The sequence below is a fragment of the Eufriesea mexicana genome, unplaced genomic scaffold (genome assembly GCF_001483705.2).
Source record: "Eufriesea mexicana isolate 0111107269 unplaced genomic scaffold, ASM148370v2 scaffold325, whole genome shotgun sequence".
Classification (NCBI taxonomy): domain Eukaryota; kingdom Metazoa; phylum Arthropoda; class Insecta; order Hymenoptera; family Apidae; genus Eufriesea; species Eufriesea mexicana.
This window is the reverse complement of record NW_016908500.1, coordinates 1,661,228-1,671,291: the sequence shown is the minus strand read 5'-3', so window position 1 is coordinate 1,671,291 and position 10,064 is coordinate 1,661,228. Positions and strand designations below refer to the sequence as shown.

The 10,064-nt window shown below is 33.7% G+C and overlaps 2 protein-coding genes and 1 non-coding gene across 4 annotated transcripts; 2 read left to right on the top strand and 1 right to left on the bottom strand.

The window, feature by feature from the left end:
- Nucleotides 1–473: 473 nt before the first annotated feature.
- Nucleotides 474–2,394, bottom strand: Inx2 (innexin 2). Its single transcript, XM_017912154.1, has one exon. The coding sequence runs from the start codon at nt 1,869–1,871 to the stop codon at nt 795–797; it is 1,077 nt and encodes a 358-aa protein (XP_017767643.1). The 5' UTR covers nt 1,872–2,394; the 3' UTR covers nt 474–794.
- A 1,692-nt stretch (nt 2,395–4,086) lies between these two features.
- Nucleotides 4,087–4,159, top strand: TRNAR-ACG (transfer RNA arginine (anticodon ACG)). The gene has a single exon. It is a non-coding gene; the product is annotated as a tRNA-Arg (tRNA).
- Nucleotides 4,160–5,180: 1,021 nt separating this feature from the next.
- KFase (kynurenine formamidase) lies at nt 5,181–9,892 on the top strand. Of its 2 annotated transcripts, none has more exons than XM_017912102.1 (9): nt 5,181–5,587; nt 7,543–7,755; nt 7,830–7,920; nt 8,017–8,118; nt 8,324–8,458; nt 8,556–8,634; nt 8,715–8,906; nt 9,365–9,500; nt 9,608–9,892. In XM_017912102.1, exons 2-9 carry the CDS (start codon nt 7,744–7,746, stop codon nt 9,743–9,745), a joined length of 885 nt encoding a protein of 294 aa, XP_017767591.1. In that variant the 5' UTR covers nt 5,181–5,587; nt 7,543–7,743; the 3' UTR covers nt 9,746–9,892. The 2 variants fall into 2 exon arrangements, with proteins under 2 accessions (XP_017767591.1, XP_017767590.1); XM_017912101.1 differs by lacking the exon at nt 5,181–5,587 and adding an exon at nt 7,379–7,448.
- Nucleotides 9,893–10,064: the final 172 nt, after the last annotated feature.

Genomic DNA, 10,064 nt, shown 5'->3' with positions numbered 1-10,064 from the left:
GCACATTATTTTCGTGGATAAAAAGGATGCTGTTAAAAAAATAAAAGCAAATATCGTATTTGTCCTTCTTTTTCTTCTTTTTTTTTTTTGTTTGCTTAGAATCACGATATCTCGAAATAAATCTCGATGTATCTTTTTTGGCACTGTAATTCCTCATGAACATCATCTAAATTGCATTTAATTACAAAAAGAATATAGTATTCAAAAAAATACTAAACGGAATGATTCATGAATAGAATCCCAAAGAGACAGGATTCGAAAAAGTCGCAAGACGAGGAAATGAGAAAGGTTAAATACCAAAATAGCTAACTATCGACAGAAATGTATAATATATACTCGCGTAACATGATAGTACAGGCAAAATGAAAGAAATGTATAGTTCAACTAAAAAAAAAAAATGAAAAGAAAAAAGAGAGAGAGAGAGAGACATAAAAGAACAAAGAATAATTAATTTCTCCATTCATTTCGCTCCATATGTCTTTTGCTAGAAAAAATTTACCTTCAACCGAATTCTCGTGCAACGGTCGAAAGGCAACTCACTTTGCACGTACGCCTCGTTATACTACGAAAAATTTTCCAAAAAACCATTGGAATGCGCGTACACGTTCTACATGTAATATGTACGAAAGATAAACGTAATTCAAAATGGCCCTCGGTCTTTGAATAATCTACAATGAGAATACGGTAAACTATAACAGTTCGACTCGACTAAGCGGATGTTCAAGAATCGAATAGTAGAACGAAGAAGCGGGAAAAGAAAAGAAAAAGAGGAATTCTAAGAATGTATAATCAAACTAGACAACTTCTTTGCCCAAAAATTTCGTGACGAGATCCACGATGAGTTGCTGGTACACCACCGGGTCTATGTTCTTGCCGAGTTGATAAAGGACGAACCAGTCGCCGATCTGGCAGTTGTTCGCGATTGTCACGATATGTTCAGGTTTGGAGAGGCGCGAGCGGGCACGCAACAGCACCAGGCGAAGCTTCGGCCCGGCTATTACCGCAGCACGGTAGGCCAGGGTTAAACCGCTCAACACCGACAGGATGATGAACCAGAACCAGAGGAACACGTAAATCTTCTCGTTGACGATGTTTAGCGGTAGCACGCAGAGACCGTCGAATTTCTGCACGGTACCGGACGAACCATATTTGTGAAAAGTACACTTGGTGACTTTTGGGAATACCCGTGACATGGGGTCCATTCTCTCCTCGGGTTCCATTTCTGTGAATTTCACCACGTCCGAGCCATAGGTGGTGAACTCGCCGTCCAAGAAAAAATCCATAAAGTAGATTTGGCCGACCACGTTAATGAAATTCAGCACTTCACAGAGGAAAAATCGGAATGCATAAAAGTTTTGCGAATGCCAGTTTGACGCGAAGTAGTCGACCAATAATTTTCTCCTTTCCGATTTACATTCGTCGCTCATCACAGGGCAATTTAGGTCGAGAACCAACATCTTTATTTTACCGCCCTCCCAAGTTTTCCACAGGTAACGCGGCACATAAAACAATATTGCCTGGAAGAAGAGCGTGAAACACACCCACTGATAATATTTGTGATACTTGATCTCATCCTCGCCCTCGATGTGAGATGCGACACCTGGTTGCACCATGTCTTTGCCGACGATGCCGGTTCGATCCGGAATCGTAAACGTCGAATAGATCCAGCAATATGTGTCCATTACGTGAAGCGGTATTTCATCGACGATGCAGTCTATAGGATCTCCGATGTACTGCCTGGACGTGACCAGTAACGAAAATGCGATTAATATGATCACCGTCGCTTTGTAGTGCAGTCGAAACACATTATTATCGATGCAAACGCTATCGAGCTTGAGCAATCCCTTTACGGAGCCAAATACGTCAAACATGGTTAATTATTTTCTCTAGGATCCGTGTTGCGAGAGAAATCGAGCGATTTATTCCAATCGCGAGTTCTACTTGACTATTTATCAATCAGATCGAACACTCTCGAGTTGTCGATGACCCGGGCGACGTGACGCCGCGCGTCAAGAGGCGTCCCTAGGCCTCTCTGTACACGCACAAAAACAAACAGCTTTCAAAAAATTCGTTTCTCACGGCAATCGATGTATCCTCTTCGTTACCGGTCTATCACTGATTAAATTTCGTTTACCGAAATTTTGTTCGAATTTCCGAAAACACGTGCGTTCCGTTCCGATCGTTCCGTGACCACTGCGCGCGTGAGCACAGCTCTACCGCATCAAAGCGTCACCGAGAGCGGTTGTGTCGTAATGGCTGCGTTCAGAAACGTTGTACGACACGAGCACGCGAGGACATGCCGTTCCACAAGCTGCTCCCTTTTGCTCTCCTCCGCCGTCGATTCGTTTCTTCCTCTTTGCGTACACCGTACGATATCTTCTCTCTGTCTCGCTCGCCGATCGTACACAGCCTGGTTGGGGACGCAGAACTATACGTTTGCTTCTGCTGTACACCAAGATTCTATCCCCACTTACGGACACGAGAAAACTCGTCTCTCTTTCTGTCTTTGTCTTACTCCCTCTATTTCTCTCTCTCGTCCCTTTACTACAACCTAACCCCACTTTTCATCTCTTTTAACCGCCGCGTCGGCCCGGATCACAGGAAACTTAGACTCACTGTTCGTATAAATTCGACTGTACTCGGCTAACATCGGTTTCAGCAAATTCTCCAGACGCCCGTACGCATGCGTAGATGAAAAAGCGATCTTTGCCACTTTCGTACACAATATTGTGTAAATTTATGAAAAAAAACTCACGAAATATTTGTCCAGAATATAACCGCAAAAATATACAGTTACCATAAACATTCTTCTTTTTTTGTAGATGTCAATTCTTTTATTGAAAATTTAAATGCTTTTACTTTAATCTTATGATGAATAAACCTTATGATGAAAGTATTTATACACATTTCAAATAGAATACCCGCTTAAGAATTGGTAAGTACAGTTTACTTCCTTGCCGATAATCACTCAGTTTGTTTTCCATACTATGTCGTTAACATCGTGCCCATTATTTATGTAATTCTAAATGTTACTATTCGTTAGTTCAATCTTCATTCGACGAATGAATTTGCATATGCTCGTATTTTTGGAAAATTTGCAATCGCAATATTTTTTGCTATATATATATATATATATAGTATATTTGGTGTTTTTTTCTTTTTTCTTTATTTCCAGATAAAATAAGTAAGTTTTTAAAAGAGTTATTCGAAAAACCACAGAAAAGGTAATCGAAATAAGTTGCACCATATGTATCACATGTTTCATGTTACAAATACCAAGATTAACGTATCGCTTTGCATCTGTAATTTTACACCGTTCTAGATTGATACTGTGGTAAACAGCAATCATCGCTAATAAATAATTACTACCATTTATTGATCTCCATTACTCCATAGATTATTTAATACAGATAGATCAAAGCTATTTTAAACCATAATCGACATGCAGAGATTAGGCAAGTGAATTAAATCGTCTCTATAATTAATTAAGGTTATTAATTTCGTAAATTTCATAAATTCAGAATATGTTCCTTACGTCAACGAGGCTATTCAATTTCACCTTAAATTATTTTTATCGTAACATATGCAACATTAAACGTATTGCATTTAAATAGCGTCATTTACTTTCAATTTTGCTTTATCGATAAAAAAATTCTCTGGCGCTGCATTCCACTAAAATTTTTCTATAAGTTAATTTTGCTATATCATATCGTTATCTGCAGTTGACGATGAATCTTCAGTGATGTAAATATATCTTTATTACGTTTGATTGTCACAGAACGGACAGAGCTAATATTGGCATTCTTTAAAAGAAACCATCGAATCTGGAATATGGGAAAGTGCGTAAAAGACAGTGAAATCAATAAGTACGTATGCCCCTTTACAAGTTACAGATTGTTACATGGTATTACATCATGTTACACTGTTTTACAAATATTAAATACATATTGTAGTCACAAATAGACTTTTTATGTTCAACATTTTTTAAATTTTACTTTATTCGAGCAGAATTATACAAATATAAATATCATTTCATTTAATAATATGTTCTATTTCTTATACTATATAACATACCAAACCAAGGTCGGTCCTGTGGCGCAACGGATAACGCGTCTGACTACGGATCAGAAGATTCCAGGTTCGAATCCTGGCAGGATCGTAAATGTTCTTTTTTCTTTTCCTTCCTAAAATTTTTCATTATTCTTTAACAATAAATTTAACGCAACTATAAATATATATATATATATTAACAATAAAAAGAAAGTAACGAAATTCATGTTTGACCCACATATTTTACACAATATTTTAAATATTTAAATTATCCGAGATAGTGAAAGAGTGAGATACATACTAACCATGTAACTATACATATATACTTTGAAGGATCGTTCATATCACTTCAAGCTGAATCTGAACGGATCGGATAAAGCAAGTTAAACAATGGGAATATTTTAACGAAGAAAAGATATTTCAATGACTTGGTAAAAAGAAAATTGTTCTTCGTTTTGCTTTACTTCAATTGAGGAAACTATGTCATAGTACAAATTGAAACATTTTAATTTCAATTTTAATCATTTAATTTCGATCCTCGTTAAATATGAATCGTTTTTCAGCAACACTTTATCTTACTGTTTAACTGCTCGAAGAAGTTTAAGAGGAGGGCCAGCGATGGAATGTAGATCGGCGTGAGAACGTGCACGGTGATTTTCAGCGATGCGTTTCACACCTACACAATTCGTGGTGACTCAAAAATACGTATGAATTGCAAGCGAATGCCGGAATTATTACTATTAATAGCCACAGGCCGATCCTGAATTCCAGTGAAGGCAATATGGTCTAAAAGGATATCTACTACTTAATGCCCTGGAAACTAATTGGGAGCGAACGTAGTCGGTGGGTCAAATAAATTAACCCAGTATGCGCACGAGAACCGGTTGCAAGACAGTGTAAACCGAGAAGGGCCATCAAGGCGAATACAAAGATGCTCTTTCACAAGGAATCTCCAAATTGACAAAATCATTTTGCTTCTATGTAAGTCATGTATCAAGTTACTAACCTCATCTTGTCCTTTTTTTATTAACGATTCAATTAAAACGTAATAAATGTTCTTACTTTTAGAATTAAGCTGTCTTTTACGAACGATATCTTCGTCGTTGAAATGATTTCATTATGTAAAGAAATTGAACGATTGTGCAGGAAGTAGAAATCGTCCAGATTGATGAATCAAACGGTGGTTTAAAAGTGCATACAGGTTCGATGATCGTGCAACACTGCCGTGGATAATCTCGCTGCTTGCATTTTATTGTACATTACTCAGCTCTCTCGAACGAAATATCCGTTGAACCGACGGATTTTTGACTGGAAAAGGTTTCTCTTACCTGTGGTCTGTGGGTAGGCGTCGACGTGGCACGATACTCGATACATCAGCTGCTATGGACCTACCTGTGACTTCTCCGTAGAGAATGGCGCGTGTTACGGAAGAGTGGGGCCAAAAGGAAAGGACCGGTTTTTCTGGTTTTCAATCTTTTCGACCCTCGTAGCCTATTCTTGCTACCTTCTCCGCGAGCATGCTACAGGATACGTATGTGTGTGTATTTTCAACGTGTATACACATAGTATATTTGCTATATTTTACCTCGTTTGCGCCTATCCTCTGTCGGACATGACTCTTCGACTTATTCACTTTTACTTTAATCGAGACACAGGATGCATCAAGTTATCCCAAAACTTTCTCGCGCGCGAGGAAATATATTCTTTTTAACTCGAACCGCGTGCAGTTGATCATACCGTAATAAAGGAAGTGTACAGCGTCTGACATTGATTATATCGCTTGCTTCCCTTTTTTATTCCATTAATTTGCATGCTTTTGCAAGAAATTCGAAAATGTATATTCAATGATCGATTTACTATTTTTATACGTAATGATTACTTTACGAGTTGAAATGTAAATGATACGACTGCTATTTGTATCTAAAAATTTTACTCTGTATCATTCTAACGTGTTCAATTAAGTAATTAAGTATTTATATTCATTCGTAAACTTACCTGGGAATAGAATTAAATGAATTAATTGATATTTAATTTGTAATTCAAATTTTTCGAAGTAACATTCTTAAACAGTTAAATACTGATATCAACAAATGCAGATATCGATTACTATTTTAAGAAGTATAAGTAAATTTATAAGAAAATCATTTTCTGAGGAAACAAAAATTTTCCTGTGTTAATAAATTAATGGACTATTTTTATTTATTAAACTACTGAGTTTATATTTCATATTGTATGCTATTGTATTACTTATCTATTTTTTTATGTAACAGATTTACTTTTATCTATAAAAATAACTTTACTCCGGAATTTATCATTTTCTTAGAGTAATTTTTAAGCAACTGTTTATAAAAACTACCACTGTAATTGCTTTACTTATTATTGTGCATTTCGTTAATTTATAAATTTATCAATAATAGAAAATTTTTCCATAAAAATCGATATTCTGCAAGATGTGTTCATATCGTTATATATTTAGAAACGCAAGCGCTAAAATTGTTTTTTATTTCTTATATTATAAAGTATGTTACATGAAATAATTATATAAAGAATAATTCTATTCAAAATTGAGATAAATTAAACAGAAGAATAATTCTTCTAGAAATTAATTGATCTCCACACAAGTTTTAATTTTTATAATTATTATACAGAGAAGTATTAAGTATAATCGCATTTAGGTATTTAATAGAAATAATAATGTATTTACATAAGAGTGTCTTTAGCAGTGTTAGAAATATTCCAAATTTTATAAATTCTAAAAATTGTAAATAATAATCCATTACAGAAAATTATTTAGATAATACAGTTAAATAATGGTGAAAATAAACTTTGACAATGTACTTTACTGAAATAATTTTTTAAATAAATTTAGACAAGCAGGAACAAAATAACAAACTTACATTAAGCAAAGTTTAATTTTAATTTTTGTAGTACTGCGTAAATAGATCACTCTTTGTATGTTAAACAACAGAAAATAATATCATAAAATCCGTCCTTTCTTTTGTTTGAACGATTTTGTAAAATAAAACAGTAGTACAAATTGACACGAATATAATTACTAAACATAATAATCATTCATTCAAAGTACATTCCTAATGCTTACACTATATGTATTACGATAAGATAAACAAAATTATGTAGATGACGAAAAATCCGTATACATTCATATGATAGAAAGTTCTTTTATAAGATTCTTAAGTCGTTTACATCGTCGAGATTTAATTCTAAAAATCGATTGACTTAAATTCTACGTTGATAATACAAATCACATCCATCCATTCTACATAAAATATATGTTCAGTGACAGGGATCGATTATTAGAAGCCGTTGACTTAGTCATCCGCGTGTATCGGAAGCGTGTACTCGATAGTGCGATATCTAATCAAAACATTCGTCTAATGGTATGATTAATAAAGCAATGATAAACGAAGAAATATTTCGCTAGTTGTAACCTGATAATTAATACCGTCTTAAATGAAAGTCATTGTTTTACAGATTAATTTCAACACAAACGTCACACCGATCCCTACGGACCTAACGGAACAGCACGCAAAGCATGCTGGGCATTTAACGTATTAACGGAAATCCGAGATCGCGCCAATAGCAAACAAAACATTTTTCTCGTTATTGAAGTTACAACATACGTAGTTAAAATTGAAGTTTAATCTTTCTTGTTTGCAAAGTTATTGATAGAAAATGTCTACTTCGGTAATTACAAATCGACTATTTACTCTATAAACGAATTTTGATCATTATTTCTTTACTGTGCGTTTTCATTTTAGGAACAGGAGGTACTTTATAGTCCCAGCAAATGGAGCAAGAGATTCAGTCACATGCAACTGTTATCGCATCATTATAAATTTGCTAAAGAAGGTAAATTGAAATTATCATTCATAAAGTCCGTTAAATTACTTTATAAAGAGATGAAGTGAAATGTTATGCGGTAAACAAAATAATTTACTCCTACAGTTACCGAAAATGCCCGTAAGACATTGAAATGTGAACTGAATGTTCCATATAGTACAACGGAACGAACTAAATATGATATCTATGGAACCAACTTACCTAACGGTACGTACACAAATTTAGCGGTTTATTCGAAATATCAAAATACTGATATTGATTTGTCAAATTTATAACCATTATTTCATAATTAATTACTAATTAATATACATTACAAACTTTGAATTTTTGTACTAGTTCAGTTTGCCATAATATAAATGATTATTTTTTTAAAATTGGTTTGAAAGGTATTATGTCAGAATGTTCATTCCAGATTCTCCCATTTTTATATTCATTCATGGTGGTTATTGGCAAGAAGGTAACAAAGACCTGGCTGCATTTGCAGCTTCTGTCTTTGTTAATAAAGGAATTAAAGTCATAACTATTGGCTATGACTTATGTCCTAATGGTAAATTCCACATTTTATTTACGTTTACTTTGTTTCAGACATAAAATTGAAAATAACGTTAAATCATATTCTAATTAAATTTTCTATTATGCTTCAGTCAAACTTGGAAATATAATATCACAGATAAAAACAGCAGTTGAACATGTATTAAAATCTGCATTGCATCTCAAATGTCGGTATGACATACAGAATTAATATCTATATAATAATGTTGTAAAATTACAATATTGTGATAAAATTAAATGAATTTGTGTAGGAATGTTTGGGTCGCTGGTCATAGCGCTGGTGCACATTTAGCATCTAGTCTTCTGTACGATGAATTATGGTTAGATAAGATGACAAAACAAGGATACCTAAATTTATTGAAAGGTATCGTGTTAATAGGCGGCGTGTTTAATTTGAAACCCCTTATTAATACCAATATCAGTACAGCTTTAAAACTTACAAAGTAAATATCTAAATATTTGTATAAATTATTTACTTTAGTTCAGAGCTCCTTAAACTGTGGATTATGATCCCCAAGAGAGTCACCTAACAGACTTAGGGGATCGCAAAGACCTTGGCAATAGTCCATAAAAATCTTATAATATTTAGCTGTCAAATTCTGAAATATTAGTAAGTAAAAATAATTACAAAAGACATTTTGATTTAAGACATTTTAGAATATCTAATTAAAATTAAAAATATAATACAAATTATACTATGTAAAATATGGCAATGACGCGTTTATATACCTTTTCTCTTTGTCATCATATTTTATACTACTTCTCAGACAATGGTCTTCGAGTATTTTTGAAAAATTTTCTTCGGAAGAAAGGAGTCGTCAACGAGAAAGTTTAAGAAGCTCTGCTTTAGTTTATAGTGATACATAATATGTGTATTTGTTCCAATTATACGTGTACTTAGGGATGAAATTGAGGCATACAGCTTTTCCACTCTCAATACCAAAAATAACAAGCCCATCCAAGGGTTGAAAGTTATTGTAACCGATGGAGAATGTGATTCACCAGGACTTATCAATGAATCACGCGAGTGTGCTCAGGTACTCGTGTTATTTTAAATAAATGGAAGATAATTTTCATCTATTCTAAACTAAATGTTACATCCTCTCCTTTATAAACAAAAATTAATAATTTCTTTTCATTTTAGAAACTCATCACAATGGTGGATAATGTGCAATATATTTTTCTTCGAGATAATATCGATCATTTTAATATCGTAGAAAATCTCACGGACGCTGAATTCATTTTAACAAAAGTGATACTGAATAACATTTTCTGCGACTAGAAGGCAATGATTTGTATAGAAACAACATCGAAACATATAACTTTAACAATAGAAGATAAATTCATAACAAACATTTAACATACAAAGACCACAGGGGAGAAACGTAATGTTACATTTTCCATGTTTTATAAAACAATTAAAAAATTTGATATGCTGTTTGCAGTCTCATATTACGAGATTATTTCCCTTTTTAACTGTACCATATTAAGGTACTTTTTAGCCATGAAGTACTATAAAAATAAAAAAATGAACAAAAATAGGCTTATCATGTTTTTCCCCCCTGTGATCTTTATATAAAAATTATATATATCTTGATATT